The sequence below is a fragment of the Canis lupus genome, chromosome 7, assembly GCF_011100685.1.
Source record: "Canis lupus familiaris isolate Mischka breed German Shepherd chromosome 7, alternate assembly UU_Cfam_GSD_1.0, whole genome shotgun sequence".
Lineage (NCBI taxonomy): Eukaryota > Metazoa > Chordata > Mammalia > Carnivora > Canidae > Canis > Canis lupus.
Genome location: NC_049228.1, coordinates 4,353,119 through 4,374,138, shown reverse-complemented (window position 1 = coordinate 4,374,138; position 21,020 = coordinate 4,353,119). Strand labels below are relative to the sequence as shown.

The following is a 21,020-nucleotide window of genomic DNA, read 5'->3' as shown; positions in this document are numbered from 1 at the left end:
ACATGAGAGAAAATGGTGTTCTGAGCTGATGCAGGAAGGGTAATTTTTTTCCCTAAGAAACTCAAAAATTCTTTCCTAGACACTCCTATTTGTGCTATAAGCTGTTCTGTATAAAAGAGGCTACGTTAGGGAGGAAAAAGTCATAGGAACTTCTTTTTTGAAGAAACATGACAGTGACTTAATGCTTCATAAAGGACAGTAGTAGATACTTGAATAGTAAGAAAATGATGCATTTCTTTATGGTGGGTAATATTGTAAATCATAGTGCATCACAACAATATATTTCACTGTCTCAAGTCTTCAGCTTAATTGGGGTAGAGAGGAAATATAGCTCCTGGTCTGTATTCCAGAAATGAACCTCTGGATAGCATTGCATCAAAGATTTTTTACAAGTAAATAATTAATTGGTTTAGAGCAAGCTGACAAATATAATTAAGCAATTTATAGTTGAAATATTCAGTATTTCTCTAATTAGTGACAAAGGAATACCTGAGGCTGTGGTCAGATGAAATACTTCCCAGATGAGTTTTAGGATAAAAGGAAATCTAGAATTTTTCATCATATATTTCTATATCATCAGTAATCAGAATTTTAAAGGAAAACAGACTCCTAAAAAACATTTCAGTTTATCAAGTTGTGATTTATATACTACGTATTTTCTTTATCATACCCTAAATTGGACCAGTAGATGCTCCATTTTGCGGTAAGCCTTTTTAATACTGCTTATTTCACTCTTTGAACATCAAGAAACATATTTGGTGATGGAGAGAGCTTAGTGTAGAAAAGATGAGAGACTAAACTCAGAAAGAGATAAATAAAAGCTTTGGCTTTTTTTAGCTTGTCAATAGAAATATTGCTAAAATGTGCTTCAAATTTTCATAGCCCATTTTCCAACATATAATTTCTTATATTTCTAATTACCTCTTAGTTTGAGGCAGAAGAAAAATGTACATATCTTTAACATTATATTTGTAAAGACCTCTATTTTGCTAAAATGTGAATAAAATACAGTATAACCCAATGTAATAAATCTCTTAGGGGTAACTCAGAAATTTGTTATCTGCCAAAAGATTTTCATATGCACTAAGAAGTCAATCAACATTATACTTGGAAATTTTTTTGAGAGAAATACGGATTACTGATTTAAATGAGTATCTAATCCCTCCTCTGCCCACCCTCTGTCTCTGGAGGCCATAAATCTGGTGTGTGTGTGTGTGTGTGTGTGTGTGAAATTCTACATCTAAGTGAAATCATACAGCATTTTCCTTTCTCTAACTTATTCAGTGCAGTGCACTCAAGGTTCATGCCTGTTGTTGCAAATAGTTTTTCTTGTTTTCTTTTATGGTTGAATAATGTTCTTTCATATATATATCTGAAAAAAAAAAGAAGCTGTCACAGCTTCTTTTTTTCCATTCATTGGCAGTGGTCATTTGTGTGGTTTCCGTGTCTTGGGTATTGTAAATAATGCTGCTATGAACATAGGTATGCCAGATATCGTTTTTTGAGTTAGTGTTTTCATTCCTGTAGACCTATTCCTAGAAGTGGAATTGCTGGATCATATGCTAGTTCCATTTTTAACTTTTTAGGGATCCTCCATACTGTTTTCCATAGTGGTTGTGCCAATTTACAAGTCTACCAAAACTGTACAAGAGTTCCATATCCGCATTTGTTATCTTTTGTTTTTTGATGATGGCCATTCTGACAGGCAGGAGGCAGTCTCTCATTGTGATTTTGATTTGCAGTTCTCTAATGACTAGTGTTTTTGAGCATCATTTCATGTACCTGTTGGCTATTCATATATCTTCTTTGGAAAATGTCTATTTAGGTCTTTGTCTATTTTTTAATTACATGATTATTATTATTACTATTTGCTATTGAGATGTATTAGTTCTTTATATATATGGTTTGCACATCTTTTCCCCGTTCTGTAGTTTGCCTTTTTGCTTTGTTGATCCTTTCTTTGAAGCTTCGTAGTTTAATATGGTGACACTTGTTTATTTTGTGGTTGCTGCTACTTATGGTTTAGGTGTCCTTTCTGAAAAATTGCTGCCAAGACCCATGTCAGTGAGCTTTTTTCCTGTTTTCCTCTAGGAGTTTCATGGTTTCAGGTATTAGACGAACTCTTTAATTCATTTCAAGATAACTTTGGTGAGTGCTGTAAGATAGAGGTCTAGTTTCATTCTTTTACAGGTGAATATCCAGTTTTCTCAGCACCATTTGTTGAGGAGACTATCTTTTCTCCATCAAGTATTCTTAGCTGTCTTGTCAAATATTAGTTGACTGTACATGCTTGGGTTTATTTCTGGGCTGTCAATTCTGTTTCGTTGGTCTATTTGTTTTCATGACAGTACCATACTGTTTTGATTATTATAGCTTTATAGTATAGCATAAAATCAAGAAGTGTGATGCCTGCCACTTTTTCTTTCTTCAGATTGCTTTGGCTTTGGCTATTTGGGGTCTCTTTTGGTTCTAAATTTAAGAATTGTTTTTTCCTACTTCTATGAAAAAAAATGCCATTAGAATCCTGATAGGGATTGCATTGACTCTGTATATGGCTTTTGGTAGTATTGACATTTTAACAATTTAAAATTCTTCCACATCTGAACACAGGATACTTTTCGATTTATTTTAGTGCCACCTTTGATTTCTTTCATCGGTGTCTTACAATTTTTAGAGTAGAAAACTCCTTTGTTAAATTTACTCCTAAGTATTTTATTGGTTTTAATGGTATAGGATTTATTTATTTATTTGTTTGTTTATTTGAGACATAGAGAAACGGTATAGGATCATTTTATTTTGTTTTCAGGTAGCTTATTGTTAGTATATAGAAACATTACTGATTTTTTTAATAATAAATTTATTTTTTTATTGGTGTTCAATTTACCAACATACAGAATAACACCCAGTGCTCATCCCATCAAGTGCCCCCCTCAGTGCCTGTCACCCAGTCATCCCCACCTCACTGATTTTAATGCATTTTGTTTACTGAATTCATTGATTACAACTAACAGTTTCTTGGCTGAATCTTTAAGATTTTCTCTATATTTAAAATCATGTCATCTGCAAATAAAGACAGTTTTACTTCTTCCTTTCCAGTTCTGATATTTTTAATTTTTTTCTTTTGTCTGATTGCTGTGGCAAGGACTTCTACAATGTTGAATAGGAGTGGTGAGAGTGGGCATCTCTGTCTTGTTCCTGATGTAGGATATCTTTTCTTAATATATTTAGATATATACTGTCTTCCTGGATATGCAACTTGTATTTTCTGCATTGTTACCACTGGTATGGCATTCCCTTTAAATTTGGTAGAAGCCTTAAGATTCTTTTCCTGCATGCACATGTAAAGTTAATTTTATATATTGATTTATACTGGTTTAGAAAGTCACTTTGTATTATTCTTTTATTGCTAATATTCACAAAGTTAGCAACTTAAAACAACACAAATTTATTATCTCACAGTTTCTATGGGTCAGTAGTTCACATACCAGTTAGTGGGTTTTCTGCTTGAGGTCTTTGAAGATGGAAATCAAGGTGCCAGCTGGAGCTGTAATTTCATCTGGGGATAAGGGTTTCCTCCCATTTCGCTGGTTGGTAGAAGAATTCAGTTCCTTGCAGTTACATGGCTAAAGTCCCTACTGTCTTTGTGGTTATCAGCTGGGGGCCATCCTTCCTTCTTGAGGTCTCTTGTTTGTGACCACAAGGCCCTCTCCATAGCCTGGCAGTTTGTTTCCTTGAGGCTAGCAGTGGAGTGTCTCTGGCTTTGAATCTTTAACTTTTTTGAAGGCTTACTGGGTTAGGCAAGGCCTACCCAGGATAATATTTTTGTTTAACTCAAAAGCAGCTGTGTTTGGCGCCTTAATTACATCAGCAGAATCCTTCCTGCAGTATAAGACCACATGATAGAGGAATGATGATTCATCATATTTGCAATGCAACTTACACACAAGGGGAGGGGAATTATATACCAGAACTTGGGAGTTTTGAACGGTGAAGTTTGTCTTAGAATTCTGCATACCACAAGCTTTGATAAATTAGCTAAAATATTAACAATGTTTTAGAGATAATTATTATCTCCAAATATTAGAACGTATAAATCTCGTTCACCTTCTTGGTGTAGTTGTTTTTTTTACAATTTCAGACACGTTTTTATTTGTACTTATCCAAATTTAGAGGCTGGGCTGGAAATAGAATCACTTTGAAATGTCTCTTATACTTTTGACCTTTGAATCCTTTAAGCAATAAAATCTTCCTAGTAGTATCATCTATCTTGGATAACTCTGATTTATAGTTTACCAGGACACCTATCATTTCCATTTCAGCATCTGGCATAAAACATATAGTCCAAGCCAGACAACTATGAGAATTGCCAGTGATTCCAAATGTGGCCTGTTTCTCTCGGAGTCTTTTGTGTAAGATTATCGTCTATATTAAATCATATATGACCTTAGATTTATTTGGAGGTTTATGGTTACAGTCAGTGGGACTATCTGAAAAAAATCCATACGGAATTGAATATTATATACATTTGTATATATACATAGCTACCTCCTCATGCATGAACAACCATATAGATTTATGTCTATATATGGTATATATGTGTATATGTGTCATACGTAATTATTTGTATAAAAGTAATGTTGTTGATAAAATATCACCTGGGTTTTCTTTGATACTTGAGTAGTTTGATAGCAAAGTAGTATAGAACTTAGGAGTTTTAGTAAGTTAAAAATCATATATCCTAATTACCATTTTATAATTCTGTGAGCATAACTAAAAGGCAATATATAACTTTTGAACTGTATTTACTCCGGAAAATTGAAGTTAATTTTCAAAGAATGTCTTGCTGTTTACATTTGAAGGTAATACTGATCTAAAGCTGCCTTTTAAAAATCAAGTAACATCACATGCAGTAGTACCACTTAATAAACAATTAAGTGGAGAAGAGAAGCAGATTCCTGTCCTTTTTGTTTTTTTTTTCTAAATGGATTTCTACCAAGAGACTTTAACTGTCTTGTTATTGTTCTGCTCTATTTCCCTTGTCCATTAAGAATAGTGAAATATCTTTCTAACTATCTTACCAATGTCTGGTAAAACAGAACCAGAAGAATGTATTAAAGAGGCAAATGTTTCCGTTTATCTTTGTGACCTTGTGTCACTAAAGATTAACTTTCTGCTTCTTTTGTCTCACTCTTTGTATCTCTAGTACTCTGTTGCAGCAAAGAAAACATCTTAAAGATTTCCAAGTGTCTTCTTTATTAATTTTAGTTAGTGGAAGCTTCTCTTAAAAACTATTCATGTGACAGCAATGCGGGGATTATTCTGTGTGGTAAATCTGATGTATTCATATATTTCTTACTGACTTTTTAAAAAATGTCCTAAGTTTTCTCAATATCAATATGCTAATGTCCAGAAAGCACCTTCTTTGGGGCAAAAACATTTTGACGTTAAGGAGCTTATTTTTCTTGTTTGCTAAATAGAAGGTTGTTTTTCCCAAGGCTTAATTGCTCAGAGAAAAATCTTTACCTGTTTCACATTTCCTATCTTTGGATGAAACCTATTTCAGCTTCCTTAAAAATCCATACAATTTTAGTAGGGGGGAATGAATAGGCTATATTGATGTTCTATTAAATTATAACCTAGAAACAGCTGAATACTTCGTGGATTTTCTGACATTACATGAAAGGAAAAAGATAGTGGAGCTTGCATGGGAAATATTTTATCAAAGTAGATAAACTCATATGCCAGTGATAGTGTTTTCAGTGGTCTCATGGCTGCCAATCCCATTCCACTTCACACCGTATAGAGTGACTTCAGATTGCTGAATTTTATTCAGAATGCCAAGAGTGAAAATATTCACATGCTGCAAGTTAGTATTAGGTACCAAAATTCTACTTTTAACTATTTTACATATTTATGTAATTTTCAGAATTGTGTAGAGCAAGTATTTGTGCAGTTTAGTCTGTTGAGACCTCCTTACACCTACAGAGGAAAGATGTTTCTGCAGAAAGATTAATATATAACACATATCTCACTTAGAACTCTCAGTTTTGCTCTCAGAAGCATCCTATCCTTTCCGTCACACAGTCGCTGTGCATCGAATTTCTTTGAAATAACCACTGCAAAATGTAGTCTTATGAAAATGCATTATAATTACAAAGATATGTTTGGGAACATAACATGCCTTCTGATGGTAAATGTTTGACCTATTGCAAGTTTCTCTAACTACCTGTCAACTCATGTGAAGATCATTTGTAGTATTAACTGGACCTAATGGAATCTCTAAGGTATTACTGTTACTATTATCATTGTTTGCTTTGTTTTTATTAACTGGAGACTTAAAGGATAGGACATACTAGTAAAGTAGCATTATTTTTACATGTGAAAATGTGCCAAGCAGGCATTTATTTATTTAAGTGGTATTTGTACCCGAGGTCATAAAACCATAGATAATATTTTAGAGGCACTGGGGACCAAAAAACTGATCTCCAAGCTCTCTGTTCAGTATAGAGAGGAAATTGAAGCCTGCTGAGGTTAAGAGGCTTGCTCAAGGTAGCATAACCAGTTATGTCATGGCTCATAATTAGGTCTTTATAAAAGGTGAGATAATAATAGATTATGTTAGGGGCACATTAAACATCTGAGAACATTCCTAAGCAGGCAATACATCCTTATATTTGACATAAAACTATTTCCTTCTTCTTGTTAGATAACTTGGAAGAGATGGAGCTGATGCTTGTAATTCTAGTTCTCTTATTACTTCATTATTTCTCATTATCACATTATCTTTTTTCCTGATCTTCTGCAGGAATGCCTTGCATACCCGGATCACATTTGTTGCTTTTTGTTTTTGTTTTAACTACAGCAGTACATTTCTAAAAGATTCTGTGTATATTATTTCCAGGACCAGCTACATAATTGTGGGTCCTTCATTGTCAAATTGTTAAGAGTTTCAAGATGGCAACAACAGAGCATTAAACTAAGTACAGTGACCTGCATGATTGTGTAGGTTGCACACTTATGAAGCCAGCCAGTTCTAGATATTTTTCCTGAAACTTCTTTCTTTAAAGAATAACAGACTGGGGGAAAAAAAAAAAAAAAGAATAACAGACTGAACCATGGACTTAACTTTCTTGATACCATGGAAATTAATTTTTTTTAATAAAACAAGAATACAATTTTCTGTTTTTTTCTCTGTGGATAAGTTTATTATAGGTCATATCACTGAAGCAATTTCCCAAAATTTCTTGAGGAGAAAGGCTAGAATTGTAAAACTTAGAAATAAGTAATGTATATGTTCCATTTAGAGTGATGGTCTAGAGTACAGGAGCCACGTGATCCAGTTCAGTCCAAAAAATGATCCCTATATATATTAAATGTCCACTATTTAATTGGATTGCATCTTGGGTATTTACCTTGGAGGAGAATGTTAGATGATTTTTTTTTCTTAAAAGTTGTGACTATTTTCCCGCATCCTCAAATGGAAGCAGCTTGCTTTAGCTGTCCTCTTTCATATTAATATACATGCATATATGTCACTTAAGTGGCAGTGTAAATATATTTTACCAGGTGTGCTGAATTTCACCTAAGAGAAATGCTGGTAATTTTTTTCCATGTAACTGAGAATATAATGTATTCTGATGTTTTATATGTACATTGACTAGCTCTTTGATATATGTTTCTTTAATTTGAATAATGCTCAGTGTTTACCTGAATGATGTTGATGGAAATAGTAAAGAGGTTTTTAAAATAAACAGTATTTGAAGCTTTGCATAGTGAAAAGACGAATCTGTTTTTTAAGAGAAGACTAATTATTAATTCCAAGTGATCAAATATACCTGAGTGCCAATATCTGCCTCTTCATAAACTTTTATACATTTTATTTTCAGGTTAAAAAAACTTGAAGTGCTGTTTCATAACGCAAATATAGTAAAGAGCCATATTGTATAATCTTCTTTTTCCCATAATGTTTATTGATACTAACCTTTAAAAATTTTGGCTACATTATTTCTTGCTTTATTAAAAACTTACCGCATGACAAATATATGTACATTTTTAATTTCTATATGTTGGCATTAGATTTTTTTTCTAATCTAGAGCTAGTTACATAGAGTGTCGTTTTTAGAAGTAGGATTTTTGAATAATGTTATTTGACTAAAGAATTAACAGATATGTGTATATTAGAATAAGTTTCAAGAAAAGATTCTTTTTTTTAATACTCCAGCATTATGGAAGTTCTGCCCAGTGATATTAATATAAATTTTACCAGTAGTAAAAAGAATTCAGATTTTCATTGCTTTTTTTTTTTTCTGTTCATCCTCTGTTTAAGAGATAGCCAACAGTGCCACCATCAGAACAGACAGGCTTTTCTCATAATTATTGGTTTTCTAAAAAAAAAAAAAAAAAAACAACCCTACACTTAAGAAGTGGTAGAGAATTGCATGTGAGTTAAACAGATAAAATATATTGTGAAATACTAATGACATAATGAAACTGCCTCTCATTTCTTTTATGATCAAATCAGATGCATAAAATTATTCTTCAGAAACCTTTTACTAATTTGGACACTTATGTTTTTTTGCCAGGTCATTCTGTCCAGGTAGCATTATAATTTGATGTCAATTTATCGTCTTCATCTTTAATTTGTTGTTCAAAGAGACAGTCTCAAAGAATATAAAAACATGAAAATGATCAGACTGTCTTGGTCTGTTAACATCTTCCCTAATGTGCATTTTGAGGGCAGTTTTTTCATTCTGCCTTTTCCTAAATATATAGTTTATTTTTTAAATAATGAGACTATAAAAGTAAGTTGCCAAGTTAATTATAATTACGATTTCAGAATCTATATTAAAGCATAAAATTTTTCTTTCATGGTTTGATGCTTATATGATGCAGTATATTTATTTTTGAATGAAAAGAAACCTGGTCCCCATCTTCCTGTTGACATCAAACAGTCTTCTGATATGCTAATCCAGCATCAGGGAGAGCACATAGACAGGCTTTATTTGGACTCATTCCAAATCTGAAAGAAAATTATGTGTATAGAACTGATTTTGCAGCATGGCCCCCTTAGAATGAAAAGTGATGTTGACACAATCTGCAATTAAAAATACTTAATATTGAAACATGATATGGGAGGTTTTCAGCATTTTAGTAACAACCCTGATCTCCTTTTTAATTACCTGGTCATCTAATTGTTATTTGCTTTTTTGCTACTGGTGTTAATAGCCATTGAATTTAACTAAGTGCATTTCCATAGTATATGCTATGATAAACATTAACCTAAAGTTACTAGCTTTCCCTTAAAGATTTATCCTTTTGGCATATTGAGTACAGATGAGATAGTAGATATAATCTTTCACTAAGTATAAACTAGGGTTATCAGCAAATTTCCCTGTGGTGTTTTTCCTTTCAGCCTGCCCTCAACTGGTCACAGGGGTAAAAAATTGACAGAGAAACTTGTTTTGGAGTTATCTCAGTTACGGTTTCTCCATATTCAATAACAAATCAAATCAGTTGAACTTCCAAAAACGTTCCCAGATAAAATGCACTACAGTACACATTTAAATGTTGATATCTGTTAACAACTCTGTGTATACTTAAAAAGTTAAAATTATCACAGAATTTCATAAAAACTTGATTAAACATAGTATTTCCTGTTGGTCATTTTTAAATATTGTTAAATAGGAAACCAATTGCATTTTTGTTTTAGAAACATAATTTTTATGTAATGAATATTTATGAATTTCAGGAAACTAAGCACTTTTGTTCTTGAATGAAGTATATTCTTCTAGCAAATGTAATATAGGAAAATGGGCATAAATGTATGTGTCTGGTTTTGTAGTTGTTTAGGTGATTGCCATCTTAGGGATGACGGCCCACTCTTTCCCAATCAGCTTGTTGGTGCTCAGCTTTTTGCCTGGACCTTCCTATAATATTTTTCTTCCATGAAGTTTATTTTCATCCAAAGTGCAGGCTTGACTTATAATGTGCAATGGAAATATTCATGAAAACTTTTTACATAAATCTCCTTTATTTAATTTTTAATAAATTAACTGATATTTCAAATCACCAAGGTGGTTCAATATTTAAAAGGAATTCTATAAGTGAAATCTTCTGTCAGGAGACGAATTGTCTTTTAATGAACATAATTACCTTCAGGTTTCCAGACTATTTTATTCTGGGTTTTCTTAAAATGAAATTTGACACTGTCCTTTTAGGATAGGAAATTACTTTACATAGATGTTAATTTTTTGAAACATTGGACATCACAAAGATGTAGCGTTTATATGGCCTGTGCTAACTTTAGATATAATAGTGAGAGATTTAAGCTAATGTGTCAGGTAAGATTCTTGGATTCATCTCACTGTGGGAAATCATATGCTTTTTAGTTGGTAAAAGATAGAAAAACGTAGATGTTTTTCTGACTTAAGGCATTTTGCATGTCAGAATATAGTCTTAAGAGATTTTAATTCCTATAATTCTTATTTTTAATTTTTTAAAAAGCATTTTAAGAAACAAAAGAGGCTAATTCCTGAAAGGACCGTTTGGAAGTACTTTGTTCAACTCTGCAGTGCATTGGAACATATGCATTCTCGACGAGTCATGCATAGAGGTAGGCCAAAAATCTCAAATAATTTCTAATGTTGTTTTAAATGATGCAGGTTATTAGGCAATTTAAAAATAAATACCTTCCAATCATGACATAGTTTCATGTTTTCTCTGCTAATTATTTCCAAATTATCATTTATTAGGAAGAAAAGCCTTTAAGTAAAGCCCTACTTGTTTTAAGTGAGAATTAGTTATTCTGCTTGCCTCTTCTGAGCATCTTATTGATTATGTTGGTAAATTAAAAAATAAAAAAGCGCAGGAAAGCAGTTGAATATGCATAAGGAAAATTTCTTCTTCAAACGAGCAATGTATATTATGGTCACCTTGGTTTTAAATTTTTAACATTAGCTTTTAATGTATTCTTGAATGTCGATCAAATAGTTGGGCAGAGCATGTGAAGATTACATCACTTAGGAACTGATCCTCTGATTTTGGGGTGTGAAAAATTCCAATACAGTTTATTTAAGCAATTATGATTTCTAAGGTCATCTTAAATAAACAATTATGTTCATAATAGAGTTATGATTTTCTATTTTATGTAAACATATCAATAAATTAAGATATTTAACATTGATATAAAGCAGGCATAAATTTATTTTGTACTTTGAATTTTACAAAAGTTTATTTGAAAATGCATCTTAAATGGAAATTAGTAGCTATCTCCATCATGCTGCATTGATGATTATTTCTCTGTCAAAGGACTGAGCACTCAGAAATAATTAGGATATATCAAAATTATTCAAAATAAAGCAATTGGATCAAAATTCAAACTGACTTGCTTTCATTTTTAAGATAGATTTTGAATTCTGCCATGAAAAGTATTTTAATCCCTTGAAAATGCCTAAGCTGACATCATCTTTCACCTGATTCCTTTATCTATTCACAGATATAAAACCAGCTAATGTGTTCATTACAGCCACTGGAGTAGTCAAACTTGGAGATCTTGGGCTTGGTCGGTTTTTCAGCTCCAAAACCACAGCTGCACATTCTTTAGGTAAGAGACAGTATAATCTCATTCAGTTACCGCATGCGTGTGTGTTGGGTGGGGGGGTGGAAAACAACATAAGGGATGTACTAATTATATGCCAGCTCTTACATTCTAAATACAACTATTTTTAAAATCATTAGATCCTGAGTAGGTCCCTATTGGACATAATGTGTCCATTCACATGACAGTCAGATACTTCTGTTAATTTGACCCCAGGTAGACATTTGGTAAAAAAAAAAAAAAAATGCTAATAAAGTTGGTTTTAACAGTTGCCATGGAACATTCTTTTCATTATCCATTTAACAATATTCAGATAATATGATGATTAAACTATATCCTGAAAGAAGACCTCACTTGACTATTTAAAAATATGATAGTAATTGGTAAATGTGTTTTTTTTTTATGAAAATAACACATATAGTTGTGATTACTGTAGAGGGGAGAGCCTAAAGACGGCCTATAACTAGTGAGGAAAATACTCTCCTAGATTATATAGAAGATATCTGCAGTTTAGTCGTTCTGGAACTAATAATGTAGCAGTGTTTCATATCTAAAATAAAACTAAATGTAGCTATTACAAAATAATATTAACGATGGAAAGAAAGTGATCTACTTTAGAAACCGTAGAAATTACTAGGAGGAAATAATTTTTGGTCCGAATGACCTAAACAGAGTGACAGAGCTTCTCTTAAAACCGATCAAATTGCATTTCGTTCTTGTAAATACAAAACTTAGATAAAATGGTAATAATGAGAATAAAATAAGAATTAAGATAAAAATAAGTTGACTTTGTGCCCTATCTTTGATGTCATAACTTTATTGAAAACTATTAAATTTTTTTATAAAATTGTGTTTAAATATGAAATTAAAAACTTGAAAATGGCCTGATAAGTGAATTACACTAAATAGCATAGTAACGAAATGAGCATCTGAATTAGTTGACTAGACTTTTTAAAGTTTTTCCAGCCTTGTTAGTAAGACTCTATGTGGCCTTGAACCTGTCATTTAATTTTTTTTTTTTTTACATCTAGAACAGTATCTGGCATGTAAGTAGGCACCCGATCACTGTTTGCTGAGTGAAAAAATACTGGATTAAAGAGTGGTAGAAAGATAATACTTTACCCTTTTCACAGAGTTTTAATTTTGTCAAGTACTTTAAGAAAATAAGGTTTCAACTGATGTTGAGTAATACTGTCTTGTTCCCTTTCACTTTAGATTTTATTTTTTTGGAGCATCACACATTTTTCTCTGTAAGAAAATTTGGTATGAAATTCTCTAAGAAATGCATAAATTTGGGTAGCGCTTTCACAGGTCTTATTTGAAAGTTACAGCTCTTACAATGCAAATAATATCATTTGTAAGAAGGAAACATAGATATTCCATGTCAGTGTCATTTCTCACTTAGTAAAAGTAACATATTTTCACTTTTCACATGTTCCTCACCTGAATGTCTTAACAGCATCCTGTCATTTGTTTACTTAGAAATGCTTGGTTACCCTTACGGGCGTGCACACACCTACATACCTGCACATACTCATGCTCTCTCTCTCTCACACACACACACACACACACACACACACACACATATTTTTAAAATGCTGCTTTGCAGACTGTCACTCTGAGTGTAAGTACTATAGTCACCTGACCCTGAGGATCCGGCTTATGAAACTCAGATCTTAACAGTTTTGGAAGGGAATTTCTTTAGCTTGCCTGCCACTGTCTCATACAAAAGTCCTAAACAGGGCTTACAAACGTGCATCTTCAAGTTTAGGTGATACGTTTGTTAGTCCAGATCACGTAAGAAATCCTAATTACCAGTTTTTCTCTAAATCCATTTACTTAGGGTCATGTAGTGTTACGTGTATATGTAAATATATATGTGGGTGTACATAAAATAAATGGGGATGAACATAATTACAAAACATTCTAAAACACAACCTGTAGTACAGCCAGTGAGGAAGTATCAATGAGACACTTTCTTTGATGAATGAATCAGTAGAAAAATAATTTCACCAGGATTTTTTCCCATATTATTTTAAGAAAAAAGTATTCTTAAAATAAGAAAATTTCTTTTATTGCTGCTTGTTCATCTCTGCAAAATGAAGATTTTGATGGTCTGAAACTAAAATTCACTAAGCAAAGTATAGTGAACATCGAGAATGAATGATGGAAATCTAACCTACGATGGCTAGGTGGACCCAATAAAAAACCTATTTAGAAGAATCAGAAAAAATTGTCTGCTAACAAAGAATATGTATTTAATAACAAGGGTATAAATCCTGACACAGACTATGTTTGTTGACTTGTTACTTTTAAAAAATTATAACCCTCACTTGTTATTGTCATATATTTTTATTTTTAAGAGCAAATTTGAGTTAGTTACAAAAAGCAACTGTGGCACCTATACAAACTTATTTCACTTATAGAAAATATGATAAAATTATAGATTTCTGTGTTGATTTGTTTTCTGATTTTACTGAGGATAATATCCTCAGGGCATGATTTATCCCAAGAAGAGATCTAAATTTTAATGAAACTACAAATAAGTGAGATCTTTGTGTAGTTCATATAGTTTACTTTAAATGAGGTTGATCCTGGGACCCAATTTCATTTAACTTTGTAAAGAAGATGTTTTTAGGAATTTAATTTAAAAAGGCAAAAAAAATTTTTTTTTTAAAAAGGCAAAAATTAATAGGATTTTAAAACATCTTGCTATATATTTTCTTTTTTCCAAAATATATAGTATTATTCAGAAATGAAGTAAAGGGTAATGTTTTTCCTTATTTTGATTAATTAATAGGAATCCACACCGGCAAAATTATTGTATTTTTAACAATCCTTAAAAGATTAGCAAGCCTTTGAATTTTTCAATTCTGTATTCATTTTACAGCACTTACTATATTATTTCATTTCATGATAACAGATCAACTTGCAATAAAATCTGCAGTTCTCTCACATATGCTGTAGCAAATAAAGTTGTACAGGTGCTCACATTTGTAGTGTTTTCAGAAGCATCTTCCTTAATTAAAAGTATGTCAATATAGAGAATAGGACAAAAAATTACAAATACTAAATCTGATGTTGCTGGATGTTCAGACTATGTTCAAATCCTCAGAATCGAAAAAAAAAAATTTCTCAGAGGCCTTCAGTTTTTCTTTTACTCCCTCCCTGCTCCCACCACATACATTGAATCATAATATCTCCCTTTTTCTATTCACTTGTCTTTAATCCATCATGACTTCATGTTTAAACTAGGAAAATACTCTCCCTTCTTTCTAGTATTAAAAAAAAAAAATCAACTATATATAATCCCAGCAGAGTTATCTTCCTAAAAGAGATTATCTAATTATGTCACTTGCCCCCAAGTTCCTGATGATTCCCTGTTGCCTACAGAATATTATGCTGAGTCCTCAGGCTGGCAGGGTCCTCTCTAGAGTTTGATGTCCTCGATAGCTTCCCATTCTTACTGTTGACTGCACATCCCCACCTCATTACGTGCTAGCCGCGTTTTTCCTGTTGCTCTGTTCTGAGTGTGAGAAATAGCATGATGTTTTGGAGAAAACAGAGTGCATCTGGATTTACGTGTCCATTGTTCTTCAGGACTTTGATCAAACCATTTACTAACTTTCTAACTTTTCAGTTTATAAATTTATTTATAAAAATAGAAATATGGATAATCTATGTTGTGCCCTAATCTCTAATAATACAATTATCTATAATAATACAGTGAATGTAAAAGTGTTTTCATTCACTGTTATGTGCTGTTAAGTTGCTTAGGTTAACATTGTGGTGGCGGTGGCGGTGGCGAAGATGTAGAAAAAGAAGAGGGGAGAAGGAGAAGAAATTCATGGACTGTTTATTATTCTGTTAAAATACCTGAATTTGAATCCTTTACAAGACAGTTTTAATACCTTTTCTGTGCACGTGCTGTTCCAGGGACCAGGAACAGGCCTAAACATGACCAGTCGTATTCATTGATCTTATCTTGTGGTGAGAGTGAACAGATAATCATCTTGTGTCTTTGTGGGTTGTTGTTGTTGTTGTTGTTTTTCCTGCTTTGTCAGCCATGTGACAGAGTTTGACTAGGAGGAGAATTATTTTAGAAGGGGCCTGGTCAGACAAGGCCTCTGTGAGGAGGCTATGTGTGAACCGAGATCAAGATGCGGAAGCAGCGGCCACACAGGACCTGGGGAACATGTCTCAGGCCACCCGAAGAGCAGTGTGCATGGGGGGCAGACGTGGGATCAGCTCTGGCTGTCGAGAGCATACTGGAGCGGGGTGAGGGAAGGGCCTCGGCCGGCATGGGAGAAGGTCACGTCTTATTCCACGCATGGCGGCAAGTTTCTGCAAGGTTGTAGTTGGATGTGCTGCGAAGGCTGCAGCCCTGAGTCTGCCATCGTCTTCTGGGTCATCCTGCCCAGTGTGGTCTGCTGTGTTCAGGTTCTTCTGTGCCCAGTGGTTGCCCTCCTTTGTCTCTGAACACCTCCCATGTGCTCCCCAGAACTGAGCAGAGAGACCACATGAACTCATTAGCCGTAGACTAGAAAGTTGGTCACTGTCTGTAATCTATGCTCTAGACCATTCCTTTGTGTTTGTTCCCCTCCTCCTTTTGTTTCGTTCATGAGTTTACCTTAAGTCAGATTTTTATTTAGTGCTTTTGTATTGATTTGGACAGAGGGTGTTGCTAGGGAGACTAATTACAGGATTATATATATCCCTGTGAATCTTGCCGGTTTTTTTTTTTTTTTTGTGTGTGTGTCAACCTTATAAATGTTACAGGTGTTAGAAAATCTCTTGTATGTATGTCTGTATCTTAAAATTTAAATGCAGACACATCTCTCTCCCTTGACTCAAACTTCTTGACAGTCTAGATAAGTGACTTTCAAATTTCTTGACTGTGACCCCAGCAACATTGTGACCCCATAGGAACATAGCCGTGTGTAATTGAAGCAAAAATTTCATGTAACGGTGTTTTACATTACAACGATATTGTCTGTTCTATTTTATCTTCCTGAAAATAATGCTAGTTGCAACCCACTAAACACTAAATTGATTTTACAACTCATTAGTTGGTAATGACCTGCAATTGGAAAACAGTGGTCTGTGTTTACAATGCTTTCTCTCTCTTTTTAAAGATTTTATTTATTCATTTATTCATTTATTCATTCATTCATTCATTCATTCATTCATTCATTCATTTATTTATTTTGAGAGAGAGAGAGCAAGCACAAGTGGGGGTTGGTGTGGCAGAGGGAGTGGGGGAAGCAGGCTCCCCACTGAGCAGAGACCCAATGTGGGCTCCATCCAAGGACCCCGAGATCGTGCCCTTGCCGAAGGCAGATGCTTAACTGACTCTGCCACCCCGGTGCCCCTACAATGCTTTCATGCTGTTCATTTACTTAATGACAGATTCTCATTTTTCTACCTACTTTTAGACATTCTCCTAACTTGCTGCTTGGTTATTAGGTCAGTTGATCAAACATGAATTAGTCATTGACAGTGTTCTCTGTGTTTCTGGAGTGCCTACCCACCACCCACATGCATGGTGGCTCTGTACCACTTGCAAGTCATTCCATTCCCTAAGATCCTTACTGAGATATGTGAGTTGTGGGTGTGGATTATTCCCATTCTTGAGTCAGAGAAACTAAGGCACAGAGAGGGAAATGGACTGTGGCTAGAAGAGAATGAGTGGGTCTGTGGCTTCCTACTGTTGTTGGCTTATAGTCCCAACACAACAGTTCATTTTTTCACCTTGGGCCATATTCTCCTGCTCTATTAATGTTTTCTTATCTGTTGTGTTTATTTCCATCTGCAGATACCTTATTCTGCTCTGTATATTGCCAGGGAACCCACATATGAGAGCAGAGTTTGCCCCCTCTCCTGGACTTGCCTGCTCTTGATGCTCCAAGATTCAGAAGTAAACAGGAAATAGACCTCTAGGATACTGGGCTCTTTCTTCATAGCCATTCTGTCTACCGGCAACTTAGGCTGATATTTCTAAGGAAGTGGCTCTTCTAAACTGAAAACTATAATTGCACCAACACCTGTGAAGTAGGAACATGGCAGTCAGGGTGTACTTTTCTTCATGTCACAAAAGACAAAATACACTTTTGTTATACTTCTTTCTTGACTTACTCTAAAGTCTCTTCAGCAGATGTTCTGACCCAGAGGCAACTTGCTAAGGGGTCAAGTATCTTTACCTTTCAATATTTAAAAATACACAGAATAATTTTTTTGTATTCCGAATATATGATTTTTAGTAAAATCATATCATACTATCCTTATTTCTATACTAATGACCTAGGGGAATCCTCTACTGCTACGAGATAGCAACAGCAGTAAGAATGAATATGTGTGTAGCATTGTCCAATTTACAAGCAGTTTTAAGGTACATTTTCTCCTCTGTTCCTCAGTGTTCTCTAACTAGATGTCGTGGCGGTTATAAAGTAGGAAACTGAGATCCTGTAATACTGACCTGACCTCCACTCGCCTCTACCATCCCTAGAACCTCCTGAGCCTTACTTGGTATAATTTTTCTTTTCTCATTAGGACTTCTGTTCCAATACACCGTATAATTTATTTGTTATGCTTTGTATTTTTTGTCTCTCTCCTCCAGCTAAAATTTAACCTTCACCAAGAAAGGAATCTTTGTATTTTTGATTTCCTGATGTGTTCCAAACACTAGAAGATGGCATTGCACATAATAGATAATAAATACTGATTAAATAAATGATGGATGGGCATAGGCCACACAGCAAAGGATGAATTTGAGTGTATCAGTAAGTGTGGGTTAGACTGTGCTGCAGTAAGGAACAATACCAAGGTCTCAGCTGCTTGGCACTAAAGCTGTTCTGACTCCTCACTGTGGGCCTCTCGTGGCTCTCTAGGGGAGCTGCCCTCTCTCCATGCGGCGACTTGGCATTTCAGGCAGCTTCAGTCTTGGGTCATCTTCATCTCAATGCAAGTTTTTGTGATCTCATGAGAGTAAGAGAACATGGATGATCTCTTACTGGCTCGTAAACCCATTCTGCTTCTTTGTACCGCATATTATGCCCCTTCGTGTTTTACTGTCCAAAACAAGTCCCATGGCCTTACCTATCTCAAGGGAGTGGAGGAGCATAACTCTTCCATGTGTGAAGAGGAAAACCAGAAATAATAAATGTGAGCATTGTCCATGGCCACGAGCTAAAGCAAAACTTACCTGGTTTATTTTTTTTCTGTTGGTTGTTTTCTATTCTTTCTCTCCATATCTCTTCTTGTGATATATTTATTGTTGCAACTAAAGCATAATTAATTCTCTCAATGGGAATGTGTGGTAGTGGTGAATGAAGAAGTAGCCATAGATAGCCTTAGGGAATTTTTGTCATTCTAAAAGGAAATCCCGAACAAGGTTATTATTAGGATTGGGACTAGGATTATTTTTCTTTCAGAGAAATTATTTTTAAAATCAGAATAATTAAAAAAAAATCAGAATAATTCATGACGTTCACCAGAGTGTTGATCCCTTGGGACTTTTTTCTTGATCAGTAAATCTGTAGTTAATCCCTGCTGGATGTACTTGTGATAGGATCCTTATTTGGGTGAATTTTAAAAACATATAATAACTATTCCTTATCAAGCTTCAAATATGGATCAAGTGCCATGTAGCACCTGAATGGTTTCTTGTTGTATGTCTCCATTGTATGTCTCTAATTCAACATTAAGGTAATCGTGGTTACCTAGATTAGAGTCATATCAATTAGTGAACAAGCCAGAGTTCATTTACATTACAAAAGACCATAATTTATTCTTTTAGTCTTCTTAAGGTAGATGTATTGGCTTCTCCTGCTTCCCCTGCTTTCCCCTGCCTCCCAACTCATCCCCTCCCAAAATAATCCAGTGAGCTCCTAGGGGTCAAATATTTTTCAAATCCTATAGGCTTCTCTCTTTAGTCCCCCCATTGCCTCATGTAATTCTTGGTTCTCAGCACATTGAATTGAATCATTCCACTGCAGTGTGTGAATCACTAACACATTTGTTGTTTGTTTTGTTACTGCCCTAATAAATTACCATAAATTTAATGGCTTAAATCCTCTTTCTCCATCTCTGCTGCCAACAATGATGGGAAGAATTCCTCTCACACTTCACATCTCTCCTGCTCCTTCCCCTTCATCTTTCATTGATAATCTCAGATAATCTCTATTTTTTTTTTAAGATTTTATTTATTTATTCATGAGAGACAGAGAGACACAGAGAGAGTGGTAGAGACACAGGCCGAGGGAGAAGCAGGCTCCATGCAGGGAGCCCGACGCGGGACTTGATCCCGGGTCTCCAGGATCAGGCCCTGGGCTGAAGGCGACTCCAGACCGCTGAGCCACCCGGGCTGCCCTAATCTCTCTATTTTAAAATCTATAATGTTATGTCTGCAAAGTTTCTTTTGCCAGGTAACATAATGCGTAAGGGTATGACACCAGAGGACAAAGATTATGGGGGCCAGAATTCTGCTTACCACACTATTTCCATAGACTTTCTGGAGAGTCTGTTGTATCTTCCCTTAAAGACTCGATAAGGTGAGGTTGTTTAAGATCAGAGGTTTAATGAAAGTTTGCCTTAAACTAAGCATTTTGTTTTTTGGACAGAGATTTTGACATTAAAATTTCACATTTTTATTATAGACCTTTACCAGTGTTTTATTGCATTGTGATGTACATTTGCTTTTTAGGGAAAAATATACCATACTTGGCATGGTAGGAATTTTGCAGATGAGTTTTCTCTGTCATTCTTGTTCATTTATTGACACCGTTTTGTTTTGTGTGTGCGCGTGTGTTTTAACAAAAGTTTAGTTTTCCAGGAACTTTTCTCCTTAGTTCCAGTCCTGCTTTTTGAGTGGCTTACTCCTTGATGGACTAGAATATAGGAGGAGATAAAAAGTAAATTTTAACAAAACTTACTTAGAAAAGCTAATCTGCTATAAAATCTAAACCCATTATATACTCCAAAGGTGTCTGTAAGTAATTGGGGGTGGTTGGCTGCTATTTAACAAATCTATTTGCGTCATAGGTGCATCTGTTATACACAATGAAGTGTCTCCTGTCTGACTACTGGAAAAGAGAAAAACAAATGAGAATAGTTAGATTAATAATGTTGCAATATCCATTTTATGTGCTTTCATACTGTCCTCCTAAAGAAGAAAGTTGAAGAATTTTCTCTTTGTATGTTCGTGTGTGAATTTAGCTATTACATGTGTTTGTTGGACATCCTGAAAATGGCATAGATTAAAAAGAAAAAGCTAGCTAGGACTTTCTGATACTGATCCTTGTGCTAGAAAATATTTGAAACCCCTTGGGGGGAAATTATGTTGTTGGAGTTGTTACAGGATTGTTTGAACTCCTCTTTACCTTCCACAATGAGACAAATGGTTCTCAGATTTTGTGATATTGCCAGA

The 21,020-nt window shown here is 34.4% G+C and overlaps 1 protein-coding gene across 15 annotated transcripts in view; it reads left to right on the top strand.

The window, feature by feature from the left end:
• Positions 1-21,020, top strand: part of NEK7 (NIMA related kinase 7) — a 158,453-nt gene that overhangs the window by 107,838 nt on the left and 29,595 nt on the right. For all 15 annotated transcript variants that reach the window (XM_038541971.1, XM_038541968.1, XM_038541958.1 and 12 more), the window contains 2 exons: positions 10,504-10,612; positions 11,495-11,602. In XM_038541971.1, coding sequence (XP_038397899.1) covers positions 10,504-10,612; positions 11,495-11,602 — 217 coding nt within the window. The remainder of the gene's footprint in view (positions 1-10,503; positions 10,613-11,494; positions 11,603-21,020) is intronic.